Source organism: Pteropus alecto, unplaced genomic scaffold, assembly GCF_000325575.1.
Source record: "Pteropus alecto unplaced genomic scaffold, ASM32557v1 scaffold22, whole genome shotgun sequence".
NCBI classification, from domain to species: Eukaryota; Metazoa; Chordata; class Mammalia; order Chiroptera; family Pteropodidae; genus Pteropus; species Pteropus alecto.
The window spans coordinates 14,597,280-14,615,621 of record NW_006434839.1 but is presented as its reverse complement, the minus strand read 5'-3'; the positions used below and the strand labels follow the sequence as shown (position 1 = coordinate 14,615,621).

The window sequence follows — 18,342 nt, the reverse complement described above, 5'->3', positions numbered from 1 at the left end:
GAAACTTTGCAGGCTAGAAGGGACTGGAATGATATATTCAAAGTGATGAAAAGCAAGGACCTACAACAAGACTACTCTATCCAGCAAGGCTATCATTTAAAATTGAAGGAGAGATAAAGAGCTTCCCAAACAAGAAAAAGCTAATGGAGTTTATTATCATCAAATCAATATTACAAGAAATGTTAAAGGGACTTCTTTAATAAGAAGAAAGGGAAAAAGAGAACAACTATGAATAATAAAATGGCAATAACTATGTTATCTATCAAAAAATCACTTTAAACGTAAATAGATTATATGTTCCAATCAAGACAAAGATTAGCTGAATGGATAAGAAAACAAGATCCATTTTTTGCTGTCTACAAGAGACCTACTTCAAATCAAAAGACATATACAAACTTAAAGTAAATCGATGAAAAAAGATATTTCATGTAAATGGTAATAAAAAAAGGCTGAGGTTGCAATACTCACATCGAACAAAATAGACTTTAAAACAAAAGATATAATAAGAGACAAAAGGGACATTACATAATGATAAAGAGATCAATCTAATAAAAGGATATAACCCTTGTAAACATTTATACATCCAACACAGGAGCACTTAAAAATAGAAAGCAAAAACTGACTGACATAAAGGGAGAAACTGACAGTCATAGTCATAGTAGGGGCTATAACAAACCCACTGACACCAGTGTTCTTCTAGACAGAAAATCAACAAGGAAATGGAAGCCTTAAATGATACACTAGACTAGGAAGATTTGATAATTTAGAGCATTTGACCAAAAAGCAGCATAATACACACTCTTTTCAAGGGCACAGAAAACATTTTCCAAGATAGACCACATGTTAGGCCACAAAATGAGTCTCAATAAATTTGAGAAGACTGAAATCATATCAAGCATCTTCTCTGACTACAATGGTATGAAACTAGAAATCAATTACAAGAAAAATATTGAAAAGCACACAAACACATGGAGGCTAAATAACATGCTACTAAACAATGAATGAGTTAACAATGATTACAAGGAAGAAATCAAAAGATACCTTGAGATAAATAAAAATGAAAACACAATGACTCAAAATTTATGGGACACAGCAAAATCAGTCCTAAGAGAGAATTTCATAGCAATACAAGCCTCCCTCAAAAAACAAGAAAAAGTCTCAAATACATAATATAACCTTACACTTAAAGGAACCAGAGAAAGAACAGCAAAGTGCAATGTGAGTAGAAGGGAGGAAATAATAAAAACCAGAGTGAAAATACATGAAATAAGAGTCTAGAAAAATAATACAAAGCTCAATGAAACCAAGAGCTACTTCTTTGAAAAGATAAACAAAATTGCTAAACCCTTAACCCTTAACCAGACTCACCAAGAAAAAGAGAGGACCTAAATAAATAAAACCAGAAAGGAAACAGAAGAAGTAACAACTGACATCACAAAAATACAAAGGAGTAGAAGAAAATATTGTGAGCAATTATATACCGATAAATCTGAAAGAATTGAACAATCTGAAAGAATTGAATAAAATCTTAGAAATATACAAACTCTTAAGACTGAATCAAGAAGAAACTGAAAATCTGAGCTGACTGATTACTATAAACCAAATCAATCATAATCAAAAACTCCCAACAAACAAAAGTCCGGAACCACATGGCTTCACAGGTTAATTTTGCTAAACATTCAAAAAACAATTAAAACCTATCCTTCTGAAACTATTCCAAAAAATTAAAGGAGGGACAGCTCCCAAGCTCATTTTACGAGGCCATCATTACCCTGATTCCAAAACCAAAGACATTATAAAAAAAAAAAAAATTATAAGTTGATATCCATGATGAACACAGATGCAAAAATTCTCAACAAAATAATAGCAAACCAAATTCAGCTGGACATTAAAGATCATACACCATGATCAAGTGGGATTTTTTTCCTGGGATGCAAGGTTGGTTCAACATCTGCAGAAACAATTAACATGATATACCACACAAACAAAATGAAGAAAAATCATGTGATCATATCGATGGATGCAGAAAAAGCATTTGACAAGTCCAGCATCTATTTATAATAATAATAATAATAATAAAACCCTCAGCAAAACTGAAATAGAGGGAACATATTTCAACATACTAAAGGCCGTACATGACAAATCCACAGCTAACATCATACTCAACTGGGAAATGCTAAAAGCATTCTTCTTAAGATCAAGAACATGACAAGGATGTCCACTTTCACCACTTTATTCAACATCATATTAGAATTTCTACCCCCACAGCAATCAGACAAGAAATAAAAGGAATCCAAAGAAGTAAAACTCTCATTACTTGCAGATGACATACTATATGAAGAGAACCCTAATGATTCTACCAAAAAAACCTATTAGAACTGATAAATGAATTCAGTAAAGCAGCATGATACAAAATATTCAGAAATTAGTTGCATTTTTATACACCAGTAATGAACGATCAGAAAGAGAAATTTTTAAACAATCCCATTTGCAATTACATAAAAAACAATTAGGAATAAAGTTAACCAAGAAAGTAACCGACTTATACTCAGAAAACTATAAGATACTACAGAAAGAAACTGAAGAAGATACAAATAAATGGAAGCATATACTGTGCACAAGGATAGAAGAATTAACATCACTAAAATTTCCATACCCCAAGCAATCTACAGATTCAATTCAATCAAAACACCAATGGCATTTTTCACAGAACTAAAACAAATAATTCTGAAATTTATATGAAGTCACAAAAGACCCTGAATAAGCATGACAATCTTGAATAAGAAGAACAAAGTTAAAGGTATGCTACCTGATATCAAACTATACTACAAGGCTACCGTAATCAAAACAGCATGGTACTGACATAAAAACTGACACATAGATCAATGGAACAGAATAGAGAGCCCAGAAATAAATCTATGCCTATGTGGTCATTTAATCTATGACAACAGAGGTAAGAATTAACAATGGAGTAGAGTCTATTCAATAAATGGGGTTGGAAAAACTAGACAGATACATGCAAAAAAAAAAAAGAAGGAAAGAAAGAAACTGTACTACCTTCTTATTCCATATACAAGAATACACTGAAAAATGAATTAAAGAGTTAAAGACCTGAAACCATAAAACTCCTAAATGAAAACATAGGCTGTAAACTCTCTGACGTTACTCGTAGTAATATTGTTTCTGATGTATGTTCTCGGGTGAAGGAAACAAAAGAAAAAAATAAACAAATTGGATTACATCAAACTAAAAAGTTTTTGCAGAGGAAAGGAAACCATCAACAAAACAAAAAGCCTAGTAAATGGGAGAAGATATTTGCCAATGATACATCTGATAAGGGGTTAATATCATACTACTCAATACCAAAAAAACAAAAACCAAAAAACAATCTAATTAAAAAATGGTCAGAAGACCTGAACAGACATTTCTCCAAAAGACATACACATGGCCAATAGACATGGAAAGATGTTCAACGTCACTAATCATCAGAGACATGCAAATGAAAACCACAATGAGGTGTCACCTCACGCCTGTCAGAAGGGATATCGTCAATGAATAAACAAGTGTTGGAAAGAATTTGGAGAAAAGGAAACCTTAGTGCACTGTTGATGGGATTGCAAATTGGTACAGGCATAAATGAAAACAGTTGGAGGTTCCTCAAAAAATTTAAAACAGCACTACCTTATGACTCAGTAATTACACTTCTGGGTATTTGTCCAAAGAAATCCCGAAAAGTGATTAGAAAAGACACATGCACTCCTATGTTCACTGCAGCCCTATTTACAATAGTTGAGACACAGAAGAAATGTAAGTGCTCACCAACAGTTAATTGGATAAAGAAGATGTGGTGCATATATACAATGGAATATTACTTGGCCATGAAAGAGAATAAAATATTACCACTGGGACAACATAGATGGACCTAGAGGGTATTATGCTGAGTAAAATAAGCCAGACTAAGAAGGACAAATATCATAGGATCTCACTTATTTGTGGAACCTAAAGAACAAAATAAATGAACAAACGAAACAGTAACAGACTCATGGATGCAGGGAATAAACTTATGGTTGCCAGAGGGGAGGAGGGTGTTTAGGGAGCTGGGTGAAAAAGGTGAAGAGGTTAAAAAGTACAAATTAGTTACAAAATAGTCATGGGGATATGAAGTACAGCATAGGGAATATAATCAATGATACTATAATAACTATGCACAGTGCTAGGTGGATACTAGACTAATTGGTGGGATCACTTCATAAATTACATAAATATCTAACCACTATGCTGTATATCTGAAACTAATATAGAATAACCTTGAATGTCAACTGTAATTGAAAGAGAGAGACAGACAGACAGAAAGACAGACAGTCAGACAGCAGGTTAAGAAGAAAATCTGGAAATGAGGAGTGAAGGGCACTCGTCTCTGTGAGATGGTCAGGATGGGTCTCTCTGTGAAAATGACATTTGATTAGAGACCCAACAGAAGTGAGGGGAGTAGATGTGAGGTAAGATGATGCTCTAATAGCATCGGCAACCCCCAAGGTCTTGTACCAGGAACCAGCTGAAAACATTCAAGCAGCAGCTTCAGAACCCCAATCTCAATGACACCAATCTCTCCCAGTGAGTACTTTCATAAAACATTAACACATATAATTAGACTAATTATTTAATTCAGGAATGTCTTGAGTGCTATGGTAACTACAAAATAAAAGTCTTGAGTCAGTAAATAATGAGTAAGCTTATCAATCACACCTTAAATTAAGCATGCATAAAACTATAATTTAAAACAAGAAATAGCTGAAATGAAATTAAAACTATTTGGTATGTATAAATTATTGAGACAAACAACTTATCAAAAAGTGGATAAATTTTAATATTGCAACTAGTAAAACCTAATAGACTGTGTAGAGTTATGTAGAATTAATACTTGCTTAATGATTTAGGCAAGAAAATTAAAAATAACACTAGCAATTACTGTAAACATACAAAAGACACCACAAATTATTTAAAACATCATACTTTGAAAGCATTTGTCACTTATAAGATTGACTGAATTAGGCTAAAACACAGGAAGTTCTTATTCTTCTCACTTGCTTTGAAATAATTGCCAGGTGTTTTGTTTTTATAATTCGAGCTTCTTTGTTATATAAATATATAAATCGTTTAAGTCAGCTCCTTACGCGCAGTTGAGAGCTCTTATGTAATATTTTCATTTTTCTCTCTTTTGACAGAGAGAAGACAAAATATAGGTAGTAGCACAATGCACACAGGCACACAGAGAGAAAAAAAATAATAGCTGTCAAATAAAAATGTAAATTAAAGCCAATCAGTTAAGCAGAGGGCTCTAACAGGAGACATAACTTTTATACTCTCAAAGAATTAGGGATGATTTGTACACTTCTATTTTCCCATCTGTCTTTGAACATTTTCTTCTGAATAAAATCAAATAATGTGGTTAAAATCTCAGAAGGTCTTATTATAGTTCATAGGACTACGATTTTTAAAAAAATAATGTTTATTTTAATAGCGATTGCTACTAAATGAGCACTTACTATGTAACAGGCACTTAACTACACGCTTTATGAGTATACCTCATTTCATGCTCAGGACAGGCCAACTTTAGGGTTGTGAAAAGTGAGGCTATGAGAAGTCGAGTTCACATAAAAAAAAAAGGGGCTAGAATTTGAACCCAGGTCTAACTCCAAAGCTTGTGTCTTAACTACTTTCTATGTTGCTTCCAGTTTATGGAGAAAAATGTGGCTTGAAAATCATTTAACTTTTTCCAACCTACGTGGGAATATGAACACTTCCACCTTACTTTCCGGGAAGAGAGATCTATTTTAGGTTTAAGATCAAGAACTAAAAGAAATAGATTTCAGAGCTAGAAAAGAACCTAAAGATCTCTTAATGAGCTCAATATGTTGCTTTAAAGATGAAGAAATTAAGGAGGCACGTGATACAGCAACCTGAAGCAACCCGACAGCAGAGCTGGCTGGAGCCCAGGCCTCCCAGCTCACGTTTCTCCTGCTTGAGAAGGTGCTTGAGAAGAAACAAGAGAAAAAGGGGTCAGAAGTCGGGGGTAAGATGGAAATAGCGCCTTACTTTTTTAGGTGCTTTTTTTGTTTCATATTTTAAATATTTATATTTATTTTTCCTTCTTTTAATAGTACCTCAACTCAAAGATAGGTTGAACACACAATGCAACATACTTTTTAAGGTTTTATCAATAGATGAAACATGTTGAGTATTACTGTAAGCTACCAGCCACTGTTGTAAGCATATTACACATACCAAAACATTACTCCTCCAAACGATTTTATGAGGTAGGTTCTACTAACATTTTCATTTGGCAGATGAGGAAACTGAGGCACAGAGCGATTTCATAATGTTCCCGAGATCCTATAGCTACTAAGTGATGAAGTCAGGATTTGAAGACCGGCCGCCTGGCTCCAGAGCTCACATTCCTAAACCACGCTGCTCCTTTAAATATTAGATGGACAAGAGTCATTCTTCAAGGCTCACCTTAAGGAATCTTCTCAAATGAATTTCCCTAATAGTCGGGTTTTTGGTAAAACAAATTTAACTATTTTTAACTGAAAGAAAACATTTATTTTTTAGTTTGGTAACTACATTTTTTCGTCATAAATGTAGTATAACTATATCACAGAAAATCTGGAAAACAAAATTTTACCCACTGTTGCATTGTTTTATTTAGCATGTTTAGTGTATTTCCTTTCTGAATTTTTATATGCATCTGTTTCTTAATACTGTCAGAATATAAACAATTCTATAATGTGTATTTTTCAAATTAATCTTACATAAAGAAGCCTATTTCAGTCTGTCTTCATACTTCCTTTTACTGCCTTGAGAAGAGTCAAATACCCAAATCTGTCCTCTCTCTCCAGGTTACATCCATTTCCACCACTTCTATTGTCCCAAAACTCTGTGCATCTTCTATATGGGAGGCATGCTGTGAACGAGTGGAACATGCTCCTGGAGAAATGAGGGAGGAAGTGATTCGCTGAGTCATAAATTCCAAGGGACTAAGGAGCCATTCATTTTTCTAGTCCAATGTCTCCTTTAGCAACTGAGCAAACTGAGGCCAAGAAAGACGCAGTGACTTACCCAAGTTAGTGACAGAACTGAGATCAAAACATAAGTGACTTGGTTCTTAAACTATTGCTTATTCTACATAACTATTATTGCATGGTCCTCCACCTGTGCCACCACTCAGCTACATGTATCAGAGGAATGAACTAAAAGATATTTAAATAATGTCCAAATTTCTGTTGACCTCTCACAATGCTCGAGCATTTAATGAGGCCAAGATTTTTGCTTTATTAACTCAGTGTTAATATTTTAAAATTGCTGGCTGTGTGCAAAGGAATAAAAAGTATTGTCAGCACACACTACAAACATTTTATAGTAAGGCATCAGTTAAGAAAATGAAACTTCTATAATTCTGTACATGAACTGTTTATAAAATTTTATAGTATTTCTAAATAGTTTTCACCATAATTTCTTTTAAAGTGCCCCAAATTAATCACAATATAAGGGTAAAAGGGGTCAAATATATGGTGATGGAAGATTTGAATCTGGATGGTGAACACACAATGAAATATACAGATGATTTATCATTGAATTGTACACTTGAAACCTATATAATTTTATTAACCAATGTCACCCTATAAATTTAATAAAAAATAAGAAAAAAATAAAATAACATGAACATGGTCTGTGGTTTCTGAAAGAAAAAGAATAATCCCCCTTTATTCCATCTTTTATTATTTGGCCTAAGGTTCCTTGATTTAGGATGCTCAGATGTGACACTGATGGGTGTCTAAAAGCAAAAGAAAGCAGTTAGTTGATACATGAAAAGAGACGAAAACAATGTATGTTAAGATGTTACTCTCCTGGAGAAAATTCCTGAGATTAAAGGGTGCTGAATGGAGAGCCATATTCAAGCTTAATTTATTCCAGGAGAAATCAGAGAAGTTTTTCAAAGGAGTATAACTTAAAACAACTAGTTTAATGATCATTAAAGCTATGTTTGAAAATGTTTCTATATTATTATACCTTATATTAACTACTAGTAATTTAATATGAAAAATATAGTTCTTAATAATTTAAATTACCATACAGAAAATGAGCTAAATATTAAGGCATCTGGAAAAAGAAATGCCTTTTTTTTTTTATACTTCTCTTCATTCTACAATGACTACAACAAGATCATACAGGACCAAAGACAGACTTCTCTTCTGAAAGTTGTATGTGTAAAAGAATCAATTATGTATTAACAACCTAGCAAACACACTGTCAGAAGTTTTGGCAAGGCAGTAAGAAGTGAGATTTCTATAAAATTAGGATAAGATAAAATGAGGTAAATTCTAATTAGGAATGCAAAGAGACCTACACATATAGTTTCAAGTGAAGGCCAGATGTCAAAACACGGTTATTTTAGACAAGGACATGGAGTAAAGTCATTCTGAAAGGTCGATTTAAAATGAGAAATCAATTTTTCCTGGGGAGAAAAAACAGACTTGCACTTTCTATAAGTGCCTGGATCCTCCAAGCAAATGCCATCTTGACAAAATATTTTCCTCCCTTTGGCCATCAGACTGTCCTCTAGTTGAAGTTCATACACCTTAAATCAGAATCAAAATAATGCAACTTAATTAGAGTGCAGTCACTTCACTACGGGAGCAAGTGCCATGTATGAATTGTAAGTATATGGCTGAAAGTTTCCGTAGGTATGACGGCTCAGCCCTCAAACGCCTGGCTGGCCCTCTGCATGGGAAAGTAGGGGCAACAAAAACGCAGCTTATCCTGTGCTTCCTGTTGGAAGCTGAACGGTTGTTCCTCCCTTGCAGCAAGATATGGCCCAGTGTCTTTTATACCTTTATGATGTAAATTAAATGCAGACTTTATATATGATAATTTCAATATATTTCAATACATCTTTTCATCAACAAATGTTTAAATAGCCAAGCATGACTACACAAAGAGAAATATGAGATTTATGTGCCAGCGATTTGGCTACAATTTTATCTTACCAAGTCTTAACTAAGACAAAACTCTCCTATAATCACATACTCATGAAGTTTTCATTCATTCATTTTTAACTAGAAAATAATCAGTTGCCTGCACACTTCTGACAGATCCTGGTGATAATGCCTCCACTACTTGTCCTAGCCAGTTGCATGTTCTTTCCCAATTGTAGATTTATTGTCATAATAGTCATTGTTTTATTAGTTCTATTTTATTTTGCTTTTTTTAAAAGTGCGATAATATCATTTGAATTAAGAAAACGTTATTTAATAAAAACAGGGATAGTATTTCTGCAAGTTAAGTTAATACTGTTACTTAGCCACTAGGCTATGCTAAAGGACAGTCCATTTGTTCAAGAACACTTCTGTCTTCCAGCAAGTAAATTCAAAGACTGGATGTAAATTATTTAACCATTCAAAAATCTAGCTGGTAACGCATTTAACAGATTTATATGAGTTAGTTTATATAATTAGTTTAAATGACATGCTCCAGATGAATAAATGAACCTCTTTTTATGGGAGGGGGAGTTTCACCAAATATGTCTTGTGGTAACGTCCAGTTTGGTTTTAAAATAAAATCATCATTATTTTTATTTTATCCAAATTAAATAACTATTTTAATTTGCATGCAGTAAACCTTATTTTTAAAAAGTATAATGTATAATCACAAACTGATTAGTTACCAGAAATGCGAGCTTTATATCAATTTTCCTTTCTGCTTCAAAAAAAAAAGACATTTTAAAATACAATACTTGAAAACCAAACACCATACATTTCATTTATTTTAGGCATTTTTCACATTAAAATTCTACTCTATCCCCTGTAAATTGTTTATAACCCTTTTAAGTTTCAACTTATGAATGCAGCTTACTGTCATTCTTATTACTTCTCCCTTAAAACTCTAAGAGGCACACTTATCGTCTTCATCATCATTATTCATATCTATCCTTAATAACACACGGTGGGAGGCACTGAAGGTTCAAACAGGTCTAAGAAACTCACAGTCCAGTTGGGAACACATATAAAAATATAGATAACAATGATCAAATATATTTATTTAGGGATAATACAGGGCCACTTATGTGATAAATGAATAAAACAGAGAATACATGTTGAAATAGTTCACGTAAGAGATATATACTTGTTGTCCATGTTATTAAAACAGAAAATAGGGTTTTATGACAAAAGTCCCAAAGGATTTCAAAGTCTAGTTCTGAAAAGAGCTCTGAAGAAAGTCTTCATGACCTCCAATTTATTGTTTAATGCACTTGACAACTCTATCTATAAGAGGAGTTTGCTATATTTTAAAGATAAATTTATCTTTTTTAACTTGATTCTTTTTTAATTATTCATTATTCATCTGTTAATTATTCATTATAGGATGAATTATTGACAGAACAATCCAGCCCCAAAGCAAAATGCTATTAATCTATTTCATACTCCTATTATATTATTGCTTTGACATATGATAGAGCACTTGGAAGAAAAAGGTTAGTTGATTTTCTCTTCTTAAATGTAATTAAGTTCAGTAAAATCCATTATGGAGCATCTCAGAAAAAGGTGAATATAATTATGAGGTAGGTCAAACCATGTGTTCCCATATACATCTATACACAGGAGTGATATTAAGAATATTTAAAACTTATCACACAGGCACTAAGAAACTGGAACTTACGATAAAGCACCTGTATTTTTCCTGCCCATATGAATAAACTATTACAGCAATGCTGAAAACTTTTAATTCTGGTTATTAATAATTATTGCTATGTCTAATACTGGAATTAAATAATTTTTAATAACTTTTATAAACTATATTCTCAATTATGCTACATCATACATCAACTAGCAGAAAAGAATCGCAGATATTTTCCTTTCTAGAATTCCTTTCTTTTGTAGACCGTAAACTGCAGAGATGCCTGAATGTCTAGAAATGCCTGTCAGTGTCTTTTAGCAAGGGCAGACACTGATTGATGTAGCTGGGATCTGAAGCATTCCTGATCTGAATCCAAGGTGAGATCTTGAGCTTTATAGATTAAACTGAGAGATATAATATGCTTTCTTTAGTAATCACTTGTAGTCTTGAGCAGAAGTAGACTCCAGAGCTATTCTGGGGGTTCTGATTTAATCAAAGGGATTGTGATACAAACCAATTCTCCTTCAGTGCAAAGGAGCGATAAAAATGCAAGAAAAACAAACAAAAATTAAGTCTTAGAAGGGGGCTGGATTGTCCCACCTTACTTGGATAATTCTAAAGCAAGAAACTGCCAAGCATGAGAGCTTTCTGTCAACAGAAGCTAAAGGCTTGCCACATGCCCAACTTCACGTTCAGTCTTGTTTCTTGGGACAATCCAAAGGCTCCATGGAATTTACCATAGTGCTGGTCAAGCATTAATTAAGGACTATTTTGGTGTCATAATACATAGGCTCCTGTTTCCATTAAAGAAATGAGTTAGAAACAGAACTATAACTGCAGTGCCTGGAACATATCGTGTTCCTTTATGTCTAACTTTAGGCTCTACTAGTCTGTAAGCACAGTAGAGCTGCCATACTCTCTCTAGCCTCAAAGCACTGCATGCCAGTTGCATTAAACTTGTCATCATTGTTGTCTAGAACTCCTGCCCCTGTATGTGCTCTGTCATGTGACCAGAGGCCCTTCATCCCCACTGTTCATCTGCTGAATTCATACCTAGAGTTTCAAAAGTCTTGTGAGACTTTCGTGACTAACTCCAATTGGAATCGTGTTATTTCCATTAGTTCCCATTTGTCATATTTATATGATAGTTCCCATATGATAGAATTTATCCCTCAGTGTTATAATTATTTTTATACAATCTTGAATCCCTGACTAGCCAGTTCCTTTAGGCCTGGCATGGTATCTCATCGAGGTCTGTTCTGTTTGAAACAGAGTAAGTGCTCAATGCATGCATGTCTGCTGTATAAGTCAATAGTGAGCAGGAAGATAGATGAATGAAAGAAAAAACTCTAAATATTAAACCCTAGGAACTCCATCTGCATTATGAGCTGAGTCACAGTTAGTCTTTACTTTGCATTACTACATTAAAGATGTGGACTACCCAAATTACTGTTCCCTTTCTAAAAGCCTACCATCTGAGGTGTTTTTATTCTCAATGAGACTAGTTCTGACTTTGCATACACTGCCCACCCAAGCCGAGGAAGCAAGATGGTCTTTAGTCCCATCCCAACTGTAGTATATTCATTTGGGCTGCCCGCTCCTCAGAGCCTAACTATGTTTCCTTACTGGCCATCTAAAGAACCTTTATCTTATGACTCATCAGTTAAGTATGACACAAGTTGGTGATTTGGCTCCAAGGCCAGCAGACAATGCCTCTCTGTACAGGAATGCACCTTCTTGACTGTTGTTGCTAAACTCAGGGTAAGCCTCTTTAGCAGTAGCTTCTCTCCATAGTAAGAAAAGTGGTCGCATTCTTTCCCAATGGCTAACACCCCTATGCTGGATTTGGCTGTAGTGAGTCCTAAAGTTTTAATCTGAGAAAGACCTGGGTTGAAAAAAAAACAACAAAACAACTCATTTTATTGTGCTCATAAGTTCCGACCTCTTATCTCACCAGCTACAAGAAAAAAAAAGAACCTTGACGGAGATGAAGGCTCACTCTTCTCCATAGCAACCCCTAAGAGAGAGTCCCTGCACTTCTGACGTATCCTATCCTCCGGAACTAATTTAGTTTTTCACTCAGACATTGGATGAACACTCTCATCCCTCCCATCAAAACTTATACAGACTCCTGGGTTATATATCTGAACCACCTTTTAGCTTTAATATATTCTATGTAAGTTTAACTCTTTCTGGGGACCTGAATGCTAGGTTTGTTCAAATTATTGCTGTGTTTTGAAAATATTTCTTAGAAGTTGTCTCCATATATCACTGTTCTTTATCAATTTGCATAATATCAGTACAATCAGGTATCAAATACCCATGTATTTAGCTATAAAGATGTCTATGGGTTTAAAAAAGTAAATTAACATGTGTATGTCATTTTGGGGGGAGAACTCCATATGAAAACCTGACATACTGACTCTCTCAGTAAACTGACAAAAGAGCTATACATTGAAACGAAATCCAATAATTCAGCAAAAAAAAAAAAAAAAATCTTCAAGTATCAACTCACCCACTATGTTTCATATGTGGTGGTTTATCCATTCGCACTGCCAATTTGATTTTTAAGTCAGAATCTTGACTATTTTTTGGAACTATCATTCGGTGCAACTCAGCTGATTTGGAGCTATTAGAAGTTGGGTATAAAATCACCTGTAGGCAACAAAAAAGAAAGCATATTAAGTATACAATACGGAATGTCTAAAGACTAGAACTAAAATCTTTCTTTTATGTTTTCCTGCTTGGAAAAAAGGTGTCTAATAAATGTCAAAATGTGTCTAATAAACCATTTCACTCTTACCACAGCAGTTGGGTTTTCAATATAGATTCTTTTTTTTTTGATAAATATGTGTTTTCATATTATTGCATAATGAGTTTTCTTCCTGTGTCACTTCATAATGAATTAATAGCACAATGACTACAGTTGACTTGATGGTTGAAAAATACTTAATAGACACCTATAATTTCAAGAGCACTCTAAAATCCTGAGGGCAAAGAAGTTCAGAAAGAAATATTCTTTGAAATTATAGATAGCATGCTTAAAAAGCAAAACCAATTATTTTAACCAGCAAAAACACCTAATGTTTTAACATCTTCCCTGCAAAACAGTATTATTAAAGAAAATCAACTCAATTAGAGATAGAAAAGACTGATCATAACACATTTTCTGCTCTAGATCAATACTAAAGAATTTTTTCCCGACTACATGTTTTCAAAACCATAAAGATAATGTTATGACTGAAACAAAGTAATTATTTTTAATAAAACTGCAAAATTACCAAGTGATTATAACACTATGACTCCAAAAATCCAACACAGTTAAGAAAAACTTACTCTTCAAATGTTAGGTGCCATAGAGATAAAACACATATTATATCCCCTTTTTAGTTGGTACTGACACTATTTAGACACACCCAATATCCAAGCCATAATGGACATTTTAAAAAAGAAGCCCTATATTCTAAAGGATAAAATAAAGATATGAAATGCAGTATATTGTATTTTAAGCAATTCTTATTTTTAAAAAAATGTGAAAAGTAAATAAACCTGAAATTTCTATGTAAACAGAAGAATTATAATATGCTCAGGTATGCTAAAATGTTTTAAAGGTACAACATGGCAACTGAATTTGACATATTCTGCCACCCCCAAATCTTCATTTCCATGTATAAGTAGAAATGTTCACTGAGAAATCTTCAAGCAAGGCTTTTTCTCTCTAGGAAAGGCAGCACAGACAAAAAAGCTTCTCAAACTATTCTCAACTTCAAAGTTGTTAAATGTATATACTATTTTGAGACGTTTCGAAGCCTATTCTAAAAGCCATAGCTAAATTGAATCCAACATATCTGTATACTTAAGCATATAAAGTACATCCAAGAACAGATTAAATGACATTTATGATGTTTTCAAAAATTATCATATATTCTAGAATTAGTTCTTTTTAACTGCTAAAACTTCCAATGGAATATTTTGCACATTCTTTCTTAAATAACAGGAAATTAAAATAAATTGAAGATTTTGGGCTCAAATTAGTAGACAAAAGAATGTCATTATCAACTTAAAATGTGATTCCATAAAAGATTCAAAGGCTAAGATAGAGCTATATATCCTCTATAGCTACTGCTGCTATTTCCCCAGCAATTCTGGAAAGCTTTTTCTATTTTTCTTCCTGTGCTGCCTCCTTTTCTTAAAAAAAATGTATTTTGGCATGAGCCACCTACAGACTTTATTCCTTTTTAATTTTCCCTTCTATGTTTATACAAAAGTTGGTTCTGTTCCAAACTCTAAAAGTCTTATACAGGAAGAGAATATTTAAATTAAAACTTCTGAGCAATTTCTCATTCTTTAAATGCCAGTGATGGGTTAACTAAAATAAGGTCCCCAAATAACTAACTGCAGCTGATCCACAAATGAAGGATCACCCCAGTACTGAATGCCATCGTTTCTGCCACATATTAGTTCCCTGATGGTACTTCGAAATGAAGTCAGTGAAAGGATTTACTGCTTATGTCTGTTCAAGCAAACAAACATTTGAGTACTCACTGTGTGGAGACACACAAAGATGAAAAAAATATAAATGGCTCAGATCCCTCAAGGAGCTCACAGTCTCTTCTTACCAGAGCTAAGTGCTCTGATAACATGTGGCGACATCACTTCTTCCTATCGCCTTCTATCCCTAGGATGTGCGACAGTTTTGTATTTTTTCATTAGTCTCTGGGTTTATTCACCATCATTTGTTTTGATTTTCTATTTATCTTATGTGTAGCTAATTCCTTGTGTTCAATTTCCTCCATTTGAAAGACATGAAATTGTCTGTTTTTCTGGACAGACTCTGACTGATAAAGGTGTGATCCTGGCACACATAACAAATGAAGGCACACATAACAAATGAAGTCTCACAGATATGAAATCTTTCATTTCCATTGCTTTTAAATCTCTTATTTAAAAAGAACTGTACTGTCAAATAAACCCTGAACTTAAGTCTTAAATATGGTCTGTAAAATAGTTTCTAGGTTCTTGAATCGCACGAGCAAAAAGTAGTCATATTCCTTTACATGATTTAGCCAAAGAAGCAGCTCTCAATATAAGTAGCCCAAAAGGCCAGAGAGACTAGAGGACATGAGAGTTCTTTTCAGATGCATAACAAGGGTCTAATCAAGAGAACCTGAATGTTGTAGGGCAGCGTGTCTTCACAATGCCTGCCACGACGAGATTTCACTGTTAACATTAGACAGTTCTTGCTCTGTATTTACCACTTTACCTCTATTCAAATGAGAAACTTACTTATCACTCTCCTGCCCTTCCATCACTTCTGTATGTTGTGTTAGGGATGGGGAGGGGAGGTGAAACAGTGGACAGTTAACATGAACTTTAGTGCATAGGTCACCAGGCTGCAAGAGCCACAGCTGGACCTAATAAGATGTTTGACTTTGGACTGGATGCAAGGACAGGATGAGAGTTTGGGTTGCTTCTTTTGAGTTGAGATGACTGTATTCTATGTGGAGGAGAAAGTATAACAATTGTTTTTATCCTTGGCTATAGGGGTGAACCATGGCAGATCACCTATCCACCAGGATTTAAGCTTCACTAGTATAGAACTGTTGCTAGGAAATAGCTAGTCAGCTATGAACTATATTTTCTAGCTTCTCTAGCATCTAAGTATGGATATATGAAAGTTCTAGCTAATAGAATACAAAGACAAGTAATGTATCACTTTGGGGAAAAGTGATTAAGATAGAGGTATGCCTTTTTCATCTCTCTTTGCTCATCTGCTAGCCAAATGCAGAAAACAATACTCTAGAAAATGAGAAAGACATAAAATGAAGGAAATCTACCCATCTATCTGGAACCCATAGTAAACTGTTATATAGATGTTACTGTTTTAAACTACCAAAATGTTGTTATTTGTTTGTTACAGCATTTAGTGGTGGTGTAACTATACATTAATAGAGATTTGCTTCATAAGTACTTAAAGAATTTTACTTCATGATAAGCAGCTCTACTTCAATAAAACTTTGTTCAAGTTCAGAGAGGTGTGTCTGATGTTGTTAGTACAATAATTAAAACAGTTAACAGATATAACAAGTTACCAAGGATTCTTCTGTATTCTAGGTTCACAGCTAAATTAAATCATAGTTCTGTACAAAATAATTAGCTTCTAATATTATTTAGCAAAGAAGCTTGCGTTTTCCCATCATTTCTCTTAACCTTTCTGTACACATTTCATCTTCTTCTAGTTTATTTTTGTCACCAACATTTTAAATGTCTTGTCACTTATGATGACAACACATTTTATGATTTCTTATCTTAAATATAAAGCCAATGTATCTTCTTCACAATAAAATGTCAACATTACTTGTCATCTTTGCAAAATGTAATAAGAAACACAAAATGGTTTTGTAGGCTTTGTTTAAAATTCTATTGAACTTCACATACAGGAAGAAAAAAACTAAAACTGAGGTATAAATATATGTCTATACATAATATTTAGAATAATATGGGGTCCAGAAGGATTATTCTCTTAAAATATTCTTGTATGAACTTGCAACTCTACATCATTTTCCTACTATTTAGATGAATTAAGTAAAGCCAAGCCATGTGAATTTGTGTAGATTTCACATTAGTTGAACTTTGTGACCTATGAATTCACTACTTTCTAAATTTTTAAACTCTTATTCAACAAAGACCAGAAAATTTAAAAAATTGGAGAAAAATCTAGAAGAACTGAGGGAGCTAGATAGGTTCTGGGGCTAGGTGAACAATTCACTGCCTTAAATATCTCTTAACTTAGATGAAGGAAAAAACCCACATTATCACAATAGTTGCACTGTAGTCTTATAGTAAAATATAGATATATTTACCAAATATATACATATATTTGGTAAAATTCTAGCTCAAAGATGGAAGCAACCAGCAATTGTTTAAGGAATCAAGACAGACTTCACATAGAGGAATTAAAGTTCCACTTGGGAGTCTAAAAGAGCGCATAAGATTTACAACACAAAACACACGTTAAGGGACTGAGAGATAAAGACATGACGCTATTGGAACACAACCACTCTAAGAGTGTCACCCTAGAAAAAGTCACACGATGCTGATGTTGACATTCTTACCACTATTTTTGGTTCTAAAGCACTTCCTCCAAGCCAGATTGTTCAGTTCTTTCTTTTTAACCCGGACCTACCCTCAGTCAGTTTCCATTGCTTGCCGTCAAAAGAACTTCAACCAATACAATGTTCATCACATTTTGTGCCATGTTAATTTTCTATCTCATCAAAAGGTAAGGAGAGAGAACCCTGTGAAATACTAACTTTTAAGAGTTACGAAAAGGAAAAAAAAATTCTCTAATTGAGACCGAAGGTCAAGGAGGCAGATGAAAAACCAGAAGGCGTGACGTGCTACATTCAAGGCGGAAGATGTTTCAGGGAGTAGAAAGTGGCCAAATGACAACTGAGAGGTCAAGCATAGCAATGATGAGAGGCCTATTTATTGCTTGGCTTAACAGAGAAGTCATTAAAGATCTAAGCAAAAGAAAGTTTAGATGAGGCCAGACTGTGATGGTTTGAGGAAAAGATTGTTTGAGGAATGGAGAAAGACTTCACTTAACTCTTAAGTGAGCAAGTTTGGGCAAGCTGGATAAGATCACTTTAGCTAGAAGGGAGCTTA

The 18,342-nt window shown here is 33.9% G+C and overlaps 1 protein-coding gene across 1 annotated transcript in view; it reads right to left on the bottom strand.

The window, feature by feature from the left end:
* The window catches only part of CADPS2 (calcium dependent secretion activator 2), a 472,387-nt gene that overhangs the window by 197,588 nt on the left and 256,457 nt on the right, over window positions 1-18,342 (bottom strand). Inside the window, exon 9 of the mRNA XM_015588309.1 lies at window positions 13,190-13,329. Coding sequence (XP_015443795.1) covers window positions 13,190-13,329 — 140 coding nt within the window. The remainder of the gene's footprint in view (window positions 1-13,189; window positions 13,330-18,342) is intronic.